The 21717-nt window shown below is 44.1% G+C and overlaps 2 protein-coding genes across 2 annotated transcripts; one reads left to right on the top strand and one right to left on the bottom strand.

The window, feature by feature from the left end:
* The first annotated feature begins 37 nt into the window (after positions 1 to 37).
* On the top strand, positions 38 to 7087 carry LOC149304631 (cytochrome c oxidase subunit 7A1, mitochondrial-like). Its single transcript, XM_089479257.1, has 4 exons — positions 38 to 145; positions 4774 to 4860; positions 5798 to 5882; positions 6776 to 7087. Exons 1-4 carry the CDS (start codon positions 131 to 133, stop codon positions 6832 to 6834), a joined length of 246 nt encoding a protein of 81 aa, XP_089335383.1. The 5' UTR covers positions 38 to 130; the 3' UTR covers positions 6835 to 7087.
* Positions 7069 to 21436, bottom strand: LOC149304630 (synaptosomal-associated protein 25-like). The gene is made up of 8 exons (XM_089479256.1): positions 21370 to 21436; positions 13562 to 13721; positions 12308 to 12349; positions 12046 to 12094; positions 11748 to 11865; positions 10824 to 10955; positions 9748 to 9892; positions 7069 to 9370 (listed from the first exon to the last, which is right to left on the bottom strand). Exons 2-8 carry the CDS (start codon positions 13631 to 13633, stop codon positions 9302 to 9304), a joined length of 627 nt encoding a protein of 208 aa, XP_089335382.1. The 5' UTR covers positions 13634 to 13721; positions 21370 to 21436; the 3' UTR covers positions 7069 to 9301.
* Between the last annotated feature and the right edge of the window lie 281 nt (positions 21437 to 21717).

The raw sequence follows: 21717 nt of genomic DNA, 5'->3' as shown, positions 1-21717 counted from the left end.
TCCACCAGGGCTGCCCGCCCTGTGCTCCAGTAGCAAAGCAATGCCCTTGTAAGGGAGGTCAACAGCGACCGAGACAAACAAGTGAAGGAGACAGGCAGGGAAGAAGAGAGCAAGGACCAGGCCAAAGAGAATGAGGTCCCTCCTGGTAAAGACTCCCTTCCAGCTTCTCTTTCGCTTGTCTTGTGTGGAAATCACTAATGATGTTGTCTGCAAAAGGGGTTTTTGTGTGGGTGGGTGGCTCTGGGTTGCATGCTTATTTCTAACTCTTTCACCATAGAGCCCTAATCAATCATTCACTTCCAGGCTGAGAGCTAACAAAATGAAACTAGATTGGATCCCTAGGGCTGCTTCGGCTGTGGCAGAGTGTGCCTTTCTCAAAATTAACAAATATATGACTTGCGTGGGCTAGGAGAACCCACTTTGTCAGATGTGGGAGGAGTGGAAGGGAAAAACAGCCACAAGATGGAACTGATCAGCCCCCACCCCACTTTATCAGCGCTGCTCCCCTCCTTCCTTGCAAGAGCATAATTGAAATATTTAAAATTTGGGGGTACATTTGGTACCTCCCACTTTGTCCTCGGAAGAACTTCACAACAGCCTTTGTGGCCCCATTTTGCTTAGAGAAAAAAGTCCCCAAGTCTTGCGTTGTTTCTAACAACAGCAACAGGCCTGGGACAAGTCATTGGAAACAGTGATATAAAAATCCTACAGCACATCAAGATTCAGAATGACAAACATTTAGAGCATACTATGCCATGCAAAACTATGGGTTGTGGGGGGGGGAAAACAAAGCTTGGGCTATAGATGTGGGAGAGGAGAAATGAAGACAACAAGAGGGAAAAGGTTAGGAAGTACTGTGATTTATAAACTGAGATTCATCACCACTAGATGAAGAAAACAACTGCGGTTTCAATGGTGATAGCATACCCTCCAACTGTCCTGATCTGGCAGAGATAGGCCCAATTACTCTGCACCCTTCCCACTTTTCCAGCTGCTTTTAAAAGGTCCCACTTTCTCTCTTCTCCTCCCACTTTCTCCCTTTGCCCTCAGATTACTTCATTTGCTGCAAACTGAGTTCAAAGTACAAAAATAGTTTGCCTTCCAAGGGAGAACAGAGAGTAAGAGAAAGGATCTTGTCCTTCCCTGCAGACTCAGACAAAAGCAAAGTGCTACAAGTCTAGTTTGTTTATTCTTCATCATTAATAACTTCTCCTGTCTTGGCCACATTCTGTTGTTGTGCGGCCACACGTGTCCTGGTTTTCACCTGTCAAATGTTGGAGGGTGTACAATATGTACTCTGGTAGCAAATCCAAGCAGATTGGCAAAACCTCTGAAATTGCCATAAATAGGTTCACAATGTCAAAAACACAAAAAATGATATTGCTTGAAACCCGCCACATTACCTGACAAAATCGCCTAGATTCTTGGATAAAACAAAATGATGGTCCAAAATGCTAGTCAGCTGGCGGACTGGGAAACCAAGATGATAATAATAATAATGGGTTCACAACAGCACAATTCCAGAAAGCGACACTGCTTGGAAAGTACCGTATTATCCAATTATACCCGACTGATTCCTGGATTCCTGGGTAGAAATAACAGCGGTGATAACAACAGTAGGTGCACCAAGAAACCATTTATCCTTCCCCTCCACATGGAACATCTTGTTCTGTATTACTTAAATGTTCAAAATGTCACAATTCACCAGACATTTGCTAGCAAAGTGGAGAGATCTGCTTTCCCTTAAGCCATTCACACATGCTGCACACTGACTATCCAGGGGCAACACGTGTGACCATGCCATCACTGATCGCCAAACATTGTAGTCAGAACTGCAATATTTGCTTTGTGTGATTTCCAACACAATGCTTTGTAAACCATTCGCACAGTCAGGTGCCAGACACCCAGGGCAGTTTGAAGGACCAAATGATGTATCCCTGCATGTCTGAAGAAACCAGAAAGCAGATCATGCTAGTGTCAAGTCCAACTGGATACCTAGTTCAGAAATTCAAGCTTCAGTAGTTAGAAAAACTTTATTAAGAAACTATGGGTCCAGCCTAGTGAAGTTCATTGACTGCAAGCATTAAAAGTGCCTAATGAAATGACAGACAATTTCAAATTTCAAGCTGGCTTAATTCTTATTCATTACAATTAATAAGCACACTTCTCTCTTCCCCATATCACCCCATTCTTTGTTTTGACCATTAGCTTCCTTCACAGAAACAACCTTGAACAGGCTTGGCTCATGCTAGCCTCCCTTCCAGTTTTATCTCAGCACCTGTCTCTGAGATCACCATAACATAGCAATACCATTTCTATTGTATAACCAACCCATCACAACATTTTTTTGGCAGGCAGATTGCCTATGCAACTTTGGACAGCTAGTTGCTAGTGGATCAGACCCAGGCATATAGTCAGTCCTCCATATTCCTTGTCCACAGATTCAACCATCTGTGGGATGAAAATATTCTGGAAATATATATATTCTAAAATGCAAACCTTGATTTTGCTATTTTATATAAGAGACACCATTTCACTACTTTGCAGTATTTAATGGGACTTGAGAATCCAAGGATGTTGGTATCCATGGGGGATCCTGGAACCAAACCCCAGCGGACAGCAAGGACCCTCTACTTTTCTGGTTTATTCAGTCAGAAAAGGGGCACTCGTGCACCTGTTGAAAATATAAAACTGGAAGGCCAGGAACAAATCTAAGTGTGTTGACAGATCTAGGGGTGAAGAGAGGCAGACGATGGCTTCTGTGTATGAACACATTCAGGTTTCACATGTGCTTTTAGCTCCCTCTGGGACAAAACCTATGCTGCATGTGTGTTTTCGATCATGACTTCTGTAAGAAGCAGAAGTTGAAACAGTGGCCATGCCCACAGCTGGTGAAATCCAACCTGAGCTGCTTGCAAGTAATTATAATTTACAAAGAACTTTGAAATGTCAATGCAAACCTTTTCCAATCTGAATTGTCTTCACCTTCACAATGACCCTGCTAGGTAGACCACCATTGTCTGCTGGATGGTCAGGAGTGCTTTGATTGTGTCTTCCTGCATGGCAGAATGGGATTGAACTGAATGGGTCTCTTCCAACTCCATGATTCTATGATTCTAGGTTCCCCAGCATTGGTCTGCAGGATCTTTTACAAACATTTAGATGACAATGGCTGCATCTATTTATTTTTTAAATTTATTTCAAGGATTTGTATCCCGCCTTTCTCCCACAATGGGATCTACGCTGGAGAAATAATCCAGTTTGAAATCACTTTAACTGCCACGGTTCAATGCTATGGAATTCTGGGAATGGTAGTTTTGCAAGACATTTTGCCTCCTCTGTTAGAGAGCTCTGGTGCCACAACTGAAATACAGATCCCAGAAGAATGGAGCCATGACAGTTAAAGTGGCATCAAACTGGATTATTTATGCAGTGCAGGTGATGCAGCCAATGAATAGAGAGAAACTCAACTATTCTTTAGGTGGGAGGAGGAGACTATTGTAGGCTTTCCTTGCTCAGTGAAGAAGAAACACTGGAAGAAGAAACACTGAAGTGCTTCAGAAGGGGCAGAGCTTGGAGAAGTTATTTTTGTGGCTGCAGTTCCAAGAATGTTTTGAGAAAACAAAGAAAGCTTGCTCTTGTAGAAGTAAAATGAAGTCTGGAAAGGTGACATTTCAGAGCAGGAGAGGAAGATGTCTCGGTGTGCACATGGATGTGCATTCATGGGCATGAATACCGAAGCACCATGCCGTTCCTTACAGACCACCATTTTGCACCTGCCACAGCAGGGGTCCGCTTTGAGCCATTGATGACATATTAGAAGAGAGTTATCTTTGGCTTCTCTGTCTTGAACTCAAAGGGCTGCAGCCACCCTCTGAGCTTTTAAATGAGCAGAGCAGGCAAGCTGCCAGAAGACAAACTAATGCAGCACATACAGAGCTGGACCTTTGGGATAAGGCAGGGTTGAGGCAGTGGCCTCAGGTGGCAGATGCTGGGAAGTGGCACATGGATACTGGGGCATATGTGGCCAGGCATCATCAGAGTGTGGTCAAGATGGAGAAAGTTACTAATGAAGAAGAATAGGCATATCTCCAGTTAACCAAAAGTGACAGCCCTCTGTATCCACTGATATTTTTTTTTATCCGTGGATTTAAGTATCTACTGCTTTAAAATATTCCAAAAATATATAAATTACCAAAAGCAAATCTGGATTTTGCTATTTTATATAAGGGACACCATATTGCCATGCCATTGTGTTTAATGGGACTTCACAGATTTTGGTATCCATGGAGGGTCCTGGTATCCAGCGGATACCAAGGACTCACTTCTAGCTATACAGAGGATAAGAAGAAAAAAGGGGGCTGGGCAATTGTAAAAAGACTTTGCAAAAAGGAACTTTGCAAAAAGGCTTTCTTAACTGAGGTATGCCTCTACTTTTCTCCTACTGCTCATTTTGATTTGCTTTCATGTACTGTAATCCTTTCTTCCCTGCAGCTAGTTTTACCCTCTCCGTCGTCTTTAATCATTTTTCTTTTGTGACATCCTGGCTGCTTTATTGCATTTTATATTTTGACAGAACGGTCAAAGAATGCTGGTTAGCGGTGGATTTAAAAAGTGTGATCATTCAGTTAATCGAATCAATCACTGTGGAGGCTGCTTTCAGTTAGTTGAGAGATGCCTTCCCTTGCTAATCCTTGGAGATGTTGCAAATGCGAGTGGGCAATAGCCCAAGCCTCCATTATCCTTTCCCTCTCTTTCTGTTCTTTTCTCTAGGTCTCCCGCTTAAAGCCCCTCCAGGTTTTCGCAACCCCCAGCCGGCAGCTGAAAAACAAAGTCCCGGAATATCAGAAGCTCTTCCAGGTGAGTAATGCAACCCCATCCAGTAATGCAATTGCACTGCTTCATTAGCAAACATAATGCTGAGCTGGAAGCCACAGAACAGAGGGATAGGAACATTGCCTGACAGAGGTGCCATTGGGCCGAGGATGCCCCACAGCAGGCAACCCATAGCTAGAAATCGATGAAGTTGGGTAACTTATGGCTAGATGTACAATGTACTTGAGTTCTTTGGACAGGGCTTTCTCTTGTTCCCATCACCAGTTGCATTTGGTAAGGAAACAGGACAGGGGCTTCTCGGTGGCTGATCCCAAACTAGGGAATTCTCTCCCTTAGGAAACAAGCCTGGCTCTCTCTCTGTTGTCTTTCTCTGCATATATCTGTCTTCAAGTCATTTCCAATTTATGGCGACTCTAAGGCAGCTCTGTCATAGGGTTTTCTTGGCAAGATTTCTTCAGAGAAGGTTTGCCATTGCCTCCCCTGCGGCTGAGAGTGTGACTTGCCCAAGGTCACCCAGTGGTTTTCATGGCCAAGTGGGGACCAAACCCTGGTCTCCAGAGTCCTAGTCCACCACTCAAACCCCTATGCTATTGTCCTTTTGCTGGCTGGCAAAAGACATTTTTATTTAGACAGGTTGACTTAATTGGTGAATTGGCTAGAGTAGATGGGTCTTGCGGCCTTTCAGTTGTTGGTGGACTACAACTCCCATCCTTCATCAGCACTGACTAGAGCAGCTAGGGCAGATGGGACTTGCAGCCTGGAGACAGACACTTTCCCTGCTCCTGTATTAGAGGTCAAAGTGAATTCAGGAGCAAGCGTCTCTAATGCAAGAGTGAGAAAAGGCTATTTTTGGAGGGCCTCCAGTATCATCCTTCCTTCTCTACCCCATAAATTAAAAATTACCCCAATGGCAGTATAATCTGGTATAATCTGATGGTCTGACCTCTCTGTTTCTCCCCAGGAGGACAATGGCCTTCCTGTGCATCTCAAAGGAGGGACCACAGATGTCCTGTTGTACCGCTTCACCATGACTCTCAGTCTTTTCGGTAAGTTGGATTTGTGCTTATCCAAAGTGGATCGAGAAGAAAAGAAGGATCAGGGAACCTTTCACATTGCACAGTCATCACACCTTGATTCAATTCTTCTGCCACAGTGGCAACTTATGCAATCTTAGTGGTGCCCTACCCATCAATAGACCATTCTTTTAAAGCGCATGAAAACTTGGGATGGTTTCCCTGCCTTACTGATACAGTGGACTCCAATTGCCACTGGGGTGCATAGGACCGATCAGGGGTTTTTTTGCATACAACACACCAGATTGCTTTCATGATGGGAATAAAAATAGAAGCCTTGGTGCTTCTTTCGGGCGAGACAAATAGAGAAATGAAACCAAATGAAATGGTAACAGCACAACTGGCTTTTCCCGTTCAGAATGGTTTCCTTTTCATAAAATTCAGCCAGAGTGCTGCTGGGGCAAGGAGGAGAATGTAGGCAGTGTTGTGAGGTGTTTCATAACATTGTATTTAACCTATCTTGAACCGATGGCTTGCAACACAATGCTAGGTTGCATGGGCTTCTTCCATTCACACTATGCAAAGAGGAGAGGAAGGGCCAGTCTTACTCTTCTCAGTATGCTCAGGCAAAAGCAAACTGCTGCAGCCTCTTTTAGCTTGTGTGTTCTCATTAATAACTTTCACCATCTTGACCACACTCTTGATATTGTTTGGCCATTTTCTCCCAATTTTCATCTGTGAAATGTTGGAGAGTATGTATTTCTTCTTGTTCTCTGAGGCTGGAGTGATTAATTGTCCCTTAATTTCTGGCCCCAATGGGAAGGATTTTAATTGAAATGTCAAAACAGAGGTGAGTGGAAGAATAATGGATGTAAATGAGAATTACAGGGAAGTTTTTCTCTCTTTTTTGTATTTTTGTTCCATAGGTGTTGCTTACTCTCTCTTTGAATTATTCAAGGCTACCCAACCCAGGAAGAACAAGTGAGAACGAAGCCAGGGGAGGGGGGTTATTTCAAAGTACAAACACCCCTCGTCCGAACCGAGTTCATCCCACCTTCTCCCCCTTTTTAGAAGGTGGCAGAAAAGGGAAAAACAAAATGGTACATTCTGGTGAAAGGGAAATTAATCAAGTCTTGAGATTTTTTTTAGGGAGCTTTTCTTTGGATTGGCATGAGTGTATAAGACCCATTTAATGACACAAAATAAACCGTTGAAAAGATGCGTGCATGCTTTAAAAAGCAGACTGCTTTTAAAAACACAGACCTCGTTTAATCACAGCACATTTGAAAAGTCATAACCAACAAAAACAGGAACGTCAAAAATTCACAGTGACAAGTTGTATTTAAGCCAGGCCCCAGATGTATACATGTTTTTTGTGAACTGCCTTTGGTTTGATTCAGACCATTTTTCTAGGCTAGCCTTGTCTGCTCTGACTGGCAGAAGCTCTCCAGGATCTTTCCTATCTTTTGTTACTGGGTCCTTTCAACTGGAGATACTGGGAATTCGACCTGGGACCTCCTGCAGACAGAGCAGCATGGCTTCACTATGGAGTTAGAGATTGTAAATCTTGTTTTCCCCCCCAATTCCCCAATGGATATCTAGAACAATGAAACAGTTTTTCGTCCCATAGTTTTGGAACGCACAAAGATTCCCCCCCCCCCAATGACAATGGAAACTTCTGCAGCTTTGCTACAAACACTGCACAGCTTGTAAAGCACACTGCAGAGTTTTCCGGAAACTGCGCAGCTTTCAGCATGGAAACAAAACTGCACAGCTTTCTTCGCAGAGAAGAAATCACACAACATTCAAATTGACAAAGGCTGCAGCTTTCTGCCGCGTAACATTTGCACAACAGTCAGACTGGCAAAGGCAGGGAATGAAAATACACCGAGCGCAGGTTTTTACTGCAAAGCTGCACAGTTTCTCAAACTCCTTTCTGTACAGTGGTCGAAAACAATCGCCACACTGGCTGGAGGATCCTGGGGGATGCAGTTTTCGGGAGCTTTGAATATACAGGGCGGGGGGACAAGTCTGACAATGCTTGGGTCAATAAAGCATCCTCACCCCCAGCCCTATTTAAAAAGAGCTGCAATTCCTGTCCTCCCTTTGAAGTCTTTTTTAATAGAGGGGTTTTCTACCCAGCCAATAAGTCAATGTTATATTTTGCAAGAATGAGGTGGAACTGTAACAGCCGTGTTTGTAATTCACCACTTAGAATTGCTTCTCGGCCTTTTGGCTAAGATCAAGTGTAGGAACAGGAACTGTGTGTCTATCTGTTATTTATTCCTGGGTGTGTGTGCCGACTTAGTCGAAACAATGGGAAAGGGAAGGGTCACATAGATGGCAGTCTCATGCTGCAGCTCGGAAGAACTGTTTTGTAATGTCTTACATTTTTTCTCACCATTTTCAAGGTGTAATATCTGAATTGGTCACTTGGGGGAAAACAGAAAGCATTTCCCCTGTATTGGTGCACAATAGTAACAACGAGTAACTCCATGCATCTGAGAAAGTAGACCTAGACTACAAAAGCTTATGCTACAACTTCTTTCACACAGTAAGTCTCAAAGGTGCTACAAGATCCCTTTGCATAATGAGTAACTCTGTTACCTCTGAACCTCGGTAAAATTGACAGGTCACCACTTGCACATGTTAGGCATTCAGAATAATGTGTAAAGTAAACTAGTTCTTTTTCAAAAGTAATATTCCAAGCTCTGCTCAGGCCCTGTTTTGACTAAGTGAAATCAATCAGGTTTAATTTTGCCACTGACCGATCTACACCCCAATGATTTCAATAGGTTTAAGTCTCAGCATAAGTAAGGCTTCACTTGCACTGCAGAAATAATGTAGTTTGGCACCACTTTAAGTGTCATGGCTCAGTGCTATAAAATTCTAGGATTTGTAGTTTTGTGAGATATTTATCCTTCCCTGTCTGAGAGCTCTGGTGCCGCAATGAACCACAATTCCTAGAATTCCATAGCATTGAGCTATTTCAGTTAAAATGGTGCCACACTGGATTATTTCTGCAGTGCGGATGCAACCTGAATCTAAAGCCAAAGCAGTCTACTCTTTTTCTATACAACCCATTGGGTCACTCTTGCAGGCATCTATCCATGTGGGCTGCAGGATTAAGGGGCTTGCCAACCAGTACATGTGGAAGGCTGGTATATAGAGAAACCTCATTGGAAAATGGGATACAATTTCGCCACACACAGGAGAGGCACAAGGAGTAGTAATTTTAGATCATGGTCAAAAGACTGCCCTTAGAAGCAGCTCAGTTGTTTCAGTGACCATCATTTTAGCTACCGCTGGCATGCACCCTCTTTTAGGAAACGACTGGTTTGCAAAATGGGAAACGTGGTTCTGCTTTGGTCTGAATCAATTCATTCTGGGGTTAAGATGGAAGAGGCCGGGTTGTGAATATTCTGAGGCGTAAAAGGTGGTAGGAGGGCAGCTCAGGCTTTCTTCAGCATCTTGGTGGTTTGGTTGTTGGCTTCGTTGATGCTGATCACATTGGCGATGGCCTTGGGAAGAAAAGAAAGACCATGGATTATGATATCTTGCCTAAGTTCCTTGTTCTGGATGCTTTACAACGGTTAAAACAAACACAGTTTAATAGTCACAACATTCAAAAGTTACAAAATCTAAAGAAACTCTCCAAAAGTAAATGAAAACTAACAATTTAAAACAAAAATAAACCATTTATTCACCAATGTGGTTTCCATGGCCGAACCTGTGCAGATGTGAACTCAGGTTTCCAGATCATACACCTATGCTCAAAAAACACCACCATGTTGGCTTCCCCTCATTCAGAAAGTTGCCATGAGCCAAAATGCAAACAACAACATTTTGCCACATGCACCCGAACCCATTGCCGATCCCAGCTGTGTGCATCACTCACCTTTTCTTTAATGCTCTCCACTTGCTTGCTCTGGACGTCAATTTCGTTGCTCATGTCCACCGCCATGCTGCGCAGGTTACTCAACATGCTGTCCACCTGGGTCAGGTTCTGCTCCATCTCTTCCTCCACGTCGTCTTTTGTTATCCTGATGGAAGGGATGGGAGGAAGACGCATGTGTGCAAAGAGAAAGAGTGACCGATGCCAAGGTGGAATCTTTCCAAGATCATAGAATCATAGAGTTGGAAGAGACCCCAAGGGCCATCCAGTCCAACCCCCTTCTGCCATGCAGGAAATCACAATCAAAGCATCCACAACAGATGGCCATCCAGCCTCTGTTTAAAGACCTCCAAGGAAGGAGACTCCACTACACTCCAAGGAAGGAGTTTGTTCCACTGTTGAACAGCCCTTACTGTCATCCTAATGTTGAGGTGGAATCTTTTTTCCTGTGCCTTGCATCCATTGCTCCAGGTCCTAGTCTCTGGAGCAGCAGAAAACAAGCTTCCTCCCTCCTCAATATAACATCCCTTCAAGCATTTAAACAGGGCTATCATATCACCTCTTAGCCTTCTCTTCTCCAATTCCCATATCTTTGAAACAATCTCCAAAGCATGGGCTAGTTCCCATGAGCATGCCTCCACAAAACACACTAAATTAATACAGTGGACGCTGGGGTTTGGTTCCAAGATCCCCCGTGTATAACAAAATCTGTGTATGCTCAAGTTCCATTAAATATAATGACATAGCAAAATGGTGTGCCTTATAAAAATGGAAAATCAAGGTAAATTTATACTTTTTTGGAATATTTTCAAACCGTGTATGCTTGAATCCGTGTATAAAAAATCCGTGTATAAGAAGGGCTGACTGTAATAGTCTCCTGGAACCTTAAGACACCACAAACCTAAGCAATTTCACACCCCACTCCTAAGGGCAACCTTGCAGTAAGAAAAAGAAATAATATCCATGAACCAAAGGAAAGAGGAACACTTCCACCTTCCATTCTAGCTTCCCCCAACCCAGGTTGTCTCAACGTGTGGGACTACAACTCCCATTACTTCCCTCCTTCCCTCTTTCTTTACCTCTGAATGAAAGGTCCACTCATCATCATCTGATTCCCATCGGCCACCACGCAAGGTTGTCGAGAAACCACATTGTCCTGGTCATTGCTGGCAGCGGCTTTACTGGCCTCCATGGCTTTTAGGTTCTTTAACCTATAGGTTTTGTATTTTTTTAGAAAAAGAGGAAGAACGCAAAAGCACAAACAGGGACTCATCATCTTTTAAACCTTGTTCCACCTTTCTGGAAAAGAAAGCATCAAAGGCACACAAGTCCCTGGTCTCTGGGGGATTCTGGGAGTTGGAGTCCAATATAGTAACTTTCCCAGACCAACCAATTTCCCAGAGGCAAACAAGGCCACTTTGAATCACACAGACTGATGCATATAAATAAAGTTGTGAATAGTAATGGTAACTAAGGTTGTGAGTTCCGGATCGTCCCAGTCCCTGAGGTTTCTGGGCCAAAACCCAAGACCATAGGCTACATCTACATCACATAAAAAATGCAGTTTGACACCACTTTAACTGCCACGGCTCAATGCTATGGAATACTGAGATTTTCAGTTTTGCAAGACATTTAGCCTTCTCCGTCAGAGAGCTCTGGTACCAGTGCAAACTACAAATCCCAGGATGCCATAGCATTGAGTTGTGGCAGTTCACGCAGTGCAGATCCAACCATAGGCTCCTCATAATGTCACTAAGCATTATGCATTAACTACCAACCACAGTTGCTCACAGGTTGTCGCTTAAACACAGAAGAGAGTCATCTAAAGCTGGAGAAATTGCACCCTCGTCTTCTGCCCAGAGATGTCCCATAAAAGGGGGAGACTCAGGGCCAGACCCTGAGATCTGGAAATCCTAATAAGCAGCAGCAACAGGCAGGGAAGAGGAATCCACGTTGGTCCAATCCAGAAAGGTGTTTCTGATGTTTTTACCAGAAGGACTTACTTGGCACAAGGACAGACGAACAGACCACAGCATTTGGCCATGTCTGTGAGGTTCTTCTCTGCCTCCTTCATGTCTTGGATAATCTGGTCCAAGCCATCCTCAATTCGGTCCAGCTGCTCTGAGCAAGAGACAGAAGACGCACCCGTGAAAAACCTCGGCTCCAAGACTCACACCAAGAAAAAGGATCCATCAGAGTTAATGCATATTCATTTTCCCTTTCTGTACAAATTGGTTGGATCACCATTTACAATTCAATGCAATGAGTGCAAATTCTACCATTAAGTTTCAGGAGCCTTACCTCCCTGATCATCCAACATGACTAGAGTTCGAATCCCAGCATCTTTGCTCTGTTGGAAAGAAAAAAAGACAAAGGGACAGGTTGGCCATATTCAGATATAGAAAAGAGGCCAGCCACCGGTCAAAAGGAAACCCTTGCACTCCATCCCTTGGCCCTGTGACCAGTAAATGGAAACCAAGGCTGGCTAAGGGAGCAAGGACGCAAAATCGCTGGCTAGCTAATGAATCTGTTCATTCATGTACAACTTTTGTGTGTTTCTTACCTCATCCACCAGCTGCAGCATCCGTCTGGTGCTCTCCAAAGACTGCAGAGGGGAGAGAAATAACATGAATGCAACAATAGGAAAAAAGCAATTCACAAGAATTGGATGTCTCTTCTGTATGGTCTGTGCTTTAGAAGAATGCAGGAGTTGTTTTTGTGTGCCTTTGAGTCATTTCGGACTTATGGTGACCCTAAGATGAATCTAAGGGAGCCAGTGTGGCATAGGGATCCTTTTGGACCCCAAGTCCATTTAGTCCAGCAACCTGTTTCCAACAAACTAGTCTTTCCTGGAAAGCACCCAAGTTAGCTATAGGGGCACATGTCCTTCCTTAGTGTTTGTATCTGATACGCAAAGGCAGACTGAATGGGAACTGTCTCCGTTAACTTGAGGCCCTCCTAATAGTTTGCACTCCAGCTCCCATCAGCTCTGGCTGGCAAGAGCAATAGTCAGGGATGATGGAAGGTGTAGTCCAAGATATTTGCAAAGGCCTGTTACAGACTGCCAAAATAAAGCTGCTTCGGGTTTCTTTGGAGGTATGCTATTTAAATGATGCATGGGTCCTAAGAGTCCGGAGGTCGCGCCAAAGCCACACTCCATCCCTAAGCATTGGAGTTCAGCATTGGTGCAGCTTCCGGATTCTTAGGATGCATGCATCATTTAAATAGCATGCCTCCAAAGAGACCCGAAGCAGCTTTATTTTGGCAGTCTGTAACAGGCCAAAGTGTCACACTTGGGAAAATGAAGCCAGCCAAGTTGACAGTCACAGGTATCCACTCAATATCGGGATACAGTCCATTTGTTGATACTCAATAATAATAATGTTGTGTTATACTAGGCAGGAAGACATTGGAGACAAAGGCCAAAAGCTGCCAGTTAAAAACAATAATGCCAGCCAGTTTCATGTTTCTAAGCTCTAGGTGGGCACTGCAGTTGCATTTTATCTGTGAAAGGCAGGGGGAAAGAACCACAGATCAGGTCTGAGAAAAGGCAGGATGGCTTGACAGAAAACACCGGAAAGTACCAATCTGACAATGGATCCATAAGCAATTAGTATGAAGGCAATAAATTGGGAATAAATTGTCATCCTAGATTGGCAAGGGCATGAAATGGGACGCTGGCTTATCCAATGGTCTGTTCATGTCAGCCCACCAGCATCCCCAACCCTTTGCAGCAAAGCCAGCAAAGACTATTATCCACACTACTAGTATCTGCAAAGCCACCATGGTTCAGAGAGCATCAAACATTGTTCCTTACCTCCATGTTGACCTGGTGGATGCGCTCTTCAAGGTTTCCGAACTCGGGTCCCGCCACACCGTTGGCTGCCATCTTGGGATCCTCTGGGCAAGAGCCAAGCAGGGAGGCTGTTCTTTTAGAAATGACTCCAAAATGATTTCAGAAAAAGCAGGGGAGACCACTGGGAAGGAAAGAAATGGACTTTCAGAGAAAGCATAGACAGTGGGCAGCTTTGTACAGAGCCCTGAAGAATTATCTCTTAACAGTGATTTGTTACCATTATAGTTCCAAGGTCTAAAAGGTAGTTATTTACTGCTGTAGCACCACTTTCTCCCCCTGGCAAAACCACTCTATTCTCATTATCCCCAAAGAAACTAAAATAGTCACTTTCTAGTTACGTACTTGTTTTTTGCAAAACCAAACAAAATGCTGAGACCACTCGAAAACTGAAACCGTTAACAGTTCCATCACAAAAGCAATGCACTGATCCCATGCCATGTTAAACTCTTCATGCAGTTTAGCTACACTTTAGTAAATGTTTTTTTTTCATGGCTTGATGGCCAAACTGGAGATTGAATGCTGATCTCCAGAGTTGTAGTCCAATACAAACCACTAATCCGCACTATATTGGGGGGGAGTAACATTCGATGCTTTGGAAATCAATATAAAGCTGAAGCCCTACTCTCCAACTGTCCCAATTTGGCATAGAAAGTACCAATTAATCCTTTGTCATCCCACTTTTTTAGTTGCTTTTAAAACATCCCAGCTTCTCTCCCCTTCTCCCACTTTCTTCTGTTGCCTTTAGTAGTTTTTGCCCTTCCCAGGAGGCTCAGGCAAAAGTAAACTGCTGCAGCCATTCCTATCTTGACTGCTCCTCTTCATTTGTAACTTTTGCCATCTTGACCACACTGTGATATTACTTGGCCACAGAGATCCCAGTTTTCATCTGTTGGAGAGTATGTGAAGGTTGCAAGAAAACGTAATATTTTCCCCTTCCTTCCCTATTCTTTTTCTTTTCTCTTTTGTAGAGAGATTGACTATGACCTATTTACTATAACTGATTCTGATTTAACTATTCATGTATACCAAAGGCTCATGGCATCCCAGTCTTATTCAGTCGTCTCTCTGGATTCGGATGAGTCAGTGGGAATTGCCCACAACAATTCAAACATTTCTTCACAGCCATAAAGGCAACAAGAAACTTGCTTTGTAAAGAAACAGAATTTGTTTCTGTGCCAAATTCTCCCAGCTGCTTTCCAAAAGGATCCCGGAGTATCTACCAGCAGACGTTGTGTACCTCCGAGTCATTTCTGACTTATGGAGACCCTAAGGCCAACCTATAATAGGGGTTTATCACACTGGGGCTAATTTTGGCATTAAAGAGAGATTAAAGCGTGTTTAAAGCATCCTGCAAATACAACGAAAAGGGTGAGTAACTGTGTAAATTATTATCACACACAGTGGTGTAAATACAATATTGGAAATGCATTGTCACTGAAATCCTGAAAGTAAAAAGATGCATATTAATGCTTCTTTATGACCACTTTAATGGTGGGTTTTGTGCAACATCATGTGAAATCGTTGCATGTAATTACATGATTTTTCCATGCTATTCACAGGATAAACTCCCGATCTCCTTCATGTGATAATGTGATAAACTCCATAGGGTTTTCTGGGGCTGAAAGTGTGTGACTAGCAAATCCTTACATGAACGATCCAAGATCACAGCAAATGCAGCCAGCCTCCAAAACATAACAGGGCTCTTTGACCCACCCTGCTTTGCTTGTAACCATTTTGTGGTTCTTCTGAGTAATATCCCTATCAAAGAGGAACCAAACCCAGATTAGACAGATCCTACCATAATCTGCTGCACCCGCCCCCATCCCTTCGCCTCTCCTTTTCTCTCTTCTGATATGATTCTTCAGCAGCTACAAAACATATAATTTTCATGCTTGCAGCTGTTTGCTCCTCAGGAGCCAAGAAATACCAGCCCTTCCTCCCAGGACCTTCCTTTGCGCCCACCTTCTCATGCTCTACTTTTGTCTTCAGAAATTAATTCACTTTAAAAATAGGTGCTTGTGCGTCTTTTATTTTTTAACTGCAAAGAAAAAGAGGAGGAGGTGGTGCAACAGAGTTCTTTTCCTCCCTTGTGAGCCAAAACCAGGCAAAGTGGGGAGGAAACAGTAAGTTGTGTCAACGAACAGGAGAGACTAGAAGTCTCTCCAAAGCCGAATTGTTAATTTGCATTTTTTGCATTTTCAAACAACCAAACCAAAAAAAAAAAAAGAGACGAGAGGGGGGAGAAATATGCCCTTCCCAGTAGACTCAGGTAAAAGCAAACTGCTGCAGCCTCTCCTAGTTTGCATGTTCTTCCATATCCATAACTTTTGCCATTGCTTGGCTGTGTGCGTCTCATAAGTTTTCATCTGCAAAATGTTGAAGGGATGAGAGGAGGAGGAGGAGGAGGAGGAGGCAGAGCCTTGCCCTTCCCTGATATCAAATGGCAAAATCAAGGTTTGATATTTTCAAGCCATGGATGGTTGAATCTGTGGATACGGAGGACCGACTGTATATCCAAATGTTCAATATCATAAAAACGTTAAATAATAAATCACACAAGGATGGTTCTATTGCATCCTTCATAATAACGGTAGCAATGTTATTACTTCTCTCTCTTTTTAATTAAATACGCCAACCTTGATAGGTACCTGTGAACTGGTTTCTAGTGACTCAGTGTGAAGAACACTGGAACTGGCAAAAACTGCAGATGCTCCTGAGAATTACTCATAAGTGTTTGGAAAATGGGGGGACTGCAGTGACATAGAAAGAGAAGGGTCTCCTTCTGTAACTTAATGCTCCCCCATGGCCACAGAGCCCGAGAAACCCACAAAAAATACTATTCTTTATTAATTTTTTCCCTAAACCTTTCCATTTGTAATACTGGACTACAACTCCAACCATGCCAGACCATTCCTCATCATAGATTACAAATGGCTAGAGCTGCTGGGGCTTGCAGTCCCAAAACACAGGAAAGCTCACCCCGACGTAAAGCCACAAACTCAAATGTCTGCTCAAATGCAGTTCAAATCACTTGTGTATTCCAAAGAGATGTGTTTTAAACAGGGACTGGTTAAAGCAAACATGGGGAGGACAACCGGATTTCTTCCAGGTCCACAAAAACAGGGTGCCACGGTCACAAAGTGTGGCAACTTTATGGGGTTTTAAAACATCCTGGAATCCCAGCCAAAGACAATCCTGACTCCACAAGACTCACTTCCACCATTATTAGGGTTATGCCTCTCATGGAGCATGTTGTTGTCATCGTTGTGTACCTTCAATTCATTTCCAACTTTTGACAACCCTAAGGAAAACCCATCGTAGGGTTTTCTTGGCAAGATTTGTTCAAAGGGGTTTGCCTTTGCCTTCCTCTGAGGCTGAGAGAGCAGGACTTGCCCAAGGTAGGTTTCCATGGCCGAGTGGGGATTTGAACCCTGGTCCCTGGAGTCGTCCGATGCTCAAACCACAAAAGCTCTCCAGGGCCGACTAAAAGCTTGGCATCAGATCTGTCTGAAACAGGCTGGCTGCTGTGACTCATCCATCTGAAATGGACAAGGCACCCGCCTCGAGCCTCTTTCTGGGGTGAAGGAGGGAGGAAGGAGCTGGAAAAAGAAGAGGGGGTCTCAAATGCATTAGAGACTGGAGGAACCCTTTAACTCATTAATAAGAGGCAATAATAAATGCCCAAAGATATCGAGCGCGCATTGCTCCGCACCAGCGTCCCTCTTTGCTGCAATAACCTTCCAGACAGAATTCATTTGGCACCGAAAGAAAGGATAATGTCATTATATTAGATTCTCACCCACGGGGAGGAATTTGACATTGGCAACAGATAGGAAGAGGACACTAGGCTGGATGCCAAGGCTGCCAACTTCTCAACACAGCTGGGCTCCTCAGCCTCGAACAGAGCAGTATAGGTGTTAACATTAGCGGCTGCTTGTTTTTACATCCATGCCATTTAATGCTGTGTATTCTCTGATTTTCCTTCCCCGAGTGTTTTTTTCCAACCAGGTAACTTGGGTTGCAGAGTGAAGTTTTGAAACTGTTGCTATTGTTAGACAATGGAAAGTCAGCAGTCCTTGCCAACCTACCAGGAATTACCCATTGATCTCCATTCTTATGCTCATCCTCAGCTTCACTTAGCGGCTCCGTATGGTACCCATGGGAGCAGGCCATGGTCTGGAAAAGATGCGCTGATGTTGCAGGAGACTCTTTTCTCTTGCAACGTTAGAAAAATAAAAAGCCTGCCTTCTATTATCCTTTACAACCCTTTCAACGTCTTGCAACTTTGCATGGCAATATTCTCTGCATTCTCTGAAGATGCCAGCCACAGATGCCGGTGAAACGTCAGGAATAAAGTCTTCCAGAGCATGGCCACATAGCCTGCAAAAACCCATAAAAACACTATGGATGCCATCCATGAAAGCCTTTGCCTTCACAGAAAAAAAAAAAAGGGGGGGGGGAATCAAACTGTGAGATAGACTGCCCCTGAACATGGAGGCTCTATATAACCATGGGGATCAATAACCGCAAACAGGCCTAGCTTCACCCCTTTTTCCAGGCCATCTGAGCTCATCGCCATGGAGTGTCATACATTAGTTATCCACAGCACAAATGGGTTTTCTTCCATCAGAGAAATAGAGCCAAACCATTTCTTCCAGCTTTTTGCTGTGTTAAGTGGCTTCGTTGCTGGTCCTGTCAAGCCTCTCGCAACAAAGCTGGACGGTGGCATGCAGGCAGGTTTCCTCTCTAAAAAAAACCCAAAAGGCCGCTGGTTCAAGACCCACTACAGTTTGGAGAGTCATAACACACACCGACGCGAGATGAAATTATCTCACATCCTTGGCTAGGAAAGGCTGCGTACTTAAGTGGCTCTCGCCTGCGCGGTTCAGAGGTACATGAGAACATCGCTCTTCTGAATGAACTGAGCCGTCTTGTAATTGTGGGTGGGAAAAGAAAAGACAAGGAAAGAGAATGCCATTTTATCAAGGGCTCACTCAGCCAGGATTCTCACGCAACCACTTAATGCATCCAAACACTCCCATATGATACGGCAGAGGCTGAGATAACAGATGAGGAAGACAAACAGACAGATTTATGCCTGGAATTATCCTCTGGGGCTAATGGAAACTGGATACTGGGTTTGACAGTCAATCGTATTCAACTTCAGGGCTTTCCACAGTTATCCATCAATCCTCTCCTCGAAACACTGTTCCATCTTGTTCTATAGCAGCCTTCGATGGAAGGGCCCAGCATTCCATCCCACTATCATCTTCCACTTTCAGGTTACCTGGATTTCTAGATCAGGCACAAAAATATATGGCCAAGGTCTCCGTGCCACTCTACAAACCACCCTAATTTCCCAGTAATAGACGAACTGCAATTTGAAAACAGCAAATGGGATGAGAAAGGACACACAGAACAGTGATGCTAAAGGGTCTGGACTTGCAATATTTTGGGGCTAATGAGAAGTGGCCCGAGAACTCTCACATCTTCCTCCTGGCCCTGTATATAAACAACACACTTCAGTGTATTGCAGTGGTGAAGAAACCGAACCTGGGATACATCTCATGTAATACCAACAGTTGGAAACACTTGACATGCATCGCATAGCCAAAACTTCCAAAAAGGCCAGGGCTAGCCTAACCTCTTGTCTCACCCACCGCTATACAGATTTGTACCCATTACCATTGTAATGTCTTTCAACACATGCATTGGTTATCCAAACCATTTTTTGGAAATGTGGCAACCAAAGTCAGCAGGATATTTAGTCCACACTGATCCTTCCAGACCTCCTTTGTCAGGTTAAGATGCACTGTGCAAGAGATCAGCTGCAAGCCATGTCAGATTCAAGAGCAGAGCAAAGGAAATGCAATAATTTTTAGGACTCATAGAATCATAGCGTTCTATGATCCTATGACCCCAAAAAGGGCCATCCAGTCCAACCCCATTCTGCCATGCAGGAACTTTCATTCAAAGCATCCCCAACAGATGCCCATCCAGCCTGTTTAAAGACATCCAAAGGAGACTCCACCACACTTTTTGGAGGTCTTTAAACAGAGGCTGGATGGGGATCTGTCAGGAATGCTTTGATTGAGAGTTCCTGCATGGCAGAATGGGGTTGGACTGGATGGCCCTTGGGGTCTCTTCCAACGCTATGATTCAATGACTCATACACTTCAAAATACAATCGGTACATTTCATAATGAGATTGGTGTCGCAAAACACAAGAGTGACCTGGAAATTCAACCTGCAATTTCCAAGAGTGGGGTGTTAACATTAGACCAACTTTTTGGTGGGAGAGTGGCAAAACTCAAAAGATAAATATTCCCCCAAAAAATCCCAAACACAGCTTTGCCCAGGTTGGTTCAGGACTCAAAAAAGAGGAAGCCCTGGATTCTTCTAGCTGGTGAGGAGCTCACTGGAGAAAACTATGCTGATCTGTAATGGGAGCAAATATTTATCATCATCATTACCATCATCGGAGAAAAGGTTATATCAGATGTGTTCATCTCGGCAGTGAGAACCCAGGAATCCTGACATGGGTTGTAAACAAAGAGCCTTTGCACCCAAAGGCTTCACCGGCACACATGAATTATCAACTTCTCTGTCCCAGGACATGCGCTATACCTTGGTCTGCTGTCATTTTGCAAGCTACATCTGCTGAAGTCCAGGAGCCTTGTTCTCTGTGTCATATGGCCACCTTCAACTACTAGATCCTTCCCTCTCTTTTTAAATTCCTCCAGACTCAGTAAACACATGAAAAAGGACACAAGACTCCTGTACCTTTAAAAGTTGTGCAAAAGAGGCAATTTCAGCTCATGCTGCTTGCATGATATCCCCTCTTCTACGCATCTAGTAAAAGCATTGTCCTGTTTTTAAAAAATGCAACCAGCTTCGCTATGGACTAGCCATCCCACACTATGGAAATCCAAAAAGTAGCCCAGAAAAATTCAAAGGTCTGACAAACCTCTAGAAACGTCTAACTGAATAGATAAACACCCCTCTCCAAATGTCAGTCACAACAAACCAACATCCATTGTTTGGGGTGGTCTTTGCATCTTTCCTCCTGCGCAGCTCCTCTTTCCTAGAATTTCAATCTTCAAAACATACATTTAGTCTCACAGACACACCTCAATTTACCTTTTCTTGGCTAGAAAAGAAGCCTGCCAAACTTTGCATGCTTGTCAACAGGTCCCACCAAAAAACCAACACATAACCAACCGAAAAGGCATAAACAACAGGTTGCTGGAAAAGAAGGAGCTGGAAAGCAGCCTTTGGAAAGGATTTGGGGGAGGGCTTTCTTTGCAAAATCTCCACCCAAAAAGTGAACAGCCGGAGAGCAGTTATTTCTGTCCATCATATTTTGATATTTTGGAGATAATAGCTAAAATGAGGAGGAGCTAGACCATGTGTGCATTTTATTAGCAAAGGCAACCCTGGCTGGCTCTGACGCACCAAGAAAGGCTTTCAAATCCAAGCTCCCAAAAAGTGGTCCAAGTTTGCCCAGATGTTGCCATGAAGAGGTCCCCAAAGCCCAGAGGTTGCCAACACCCTCTTTTTTCTCCCACTTTGCTAATAAATGCTGCATGGTCTTGCTCCTCCTCATTTGGGCTATTCCTCCAAAAAGATGAAAATATGATGGATGGAGAGAACTGTTCTCTGGCTGTTCACTTTTTGGGTGGGGATTTTGCAAAGAAAGACCCCTTCAAAAAATCCTTTCCAAGGGCTGTCCAGCTCCAAAGCACCCAAAGTGGGATCCCCTTTCTTACCTGTTGTTTGCCTCCTCCTTCAAGCCCACACTCCAGGGTTTGCCTCCACCAACAAAGAGCCAAAAACTGGCTAAGGATGGAGCCACGCCCATTTCCCCTAGGGAGGCGTGGCATCCAGCCCTGCCCCTGCCCCCAGAGGCATCTCATTGGCCACAAAGTCTGATGGGCGGCTGGAGGATGGTTCCCTGATTGGCTGCCAGATTAGAGGGTGGAGCAGGGGTGGGGCTGGAAAAGTGGTACCCAGGTCCCACCTTCCCTCCAGGGGATGCTGTTGCCAGGGGCAACCTGACGTGTGCCAAGGAGGAGAAGGATGGAGAAGGCAATTTGGCACAGTCACCTGGGCAACTC

Source organism: Sceloporus occidentalis, unplaced genomic scaffold, assembly GCF_023333645.1.
Source record: "Sceloporus occidentalis isolate IW3139 unplaced genomic scaffold, rSceOcc1.0.p SCAF_13, whole genome shotgun sequence".
Lineage (NCBI taxonomy): Eukaryota > Metazoa > Chordata > Lepidosauria > Squamata > Phrynosomatidae > Sceloporus > Sceloporus occidentalis.
Note: the sequence above shows the minus strand (reverse complement) of the source record. Positions and strands in the feature narration are given on the sequence as shown.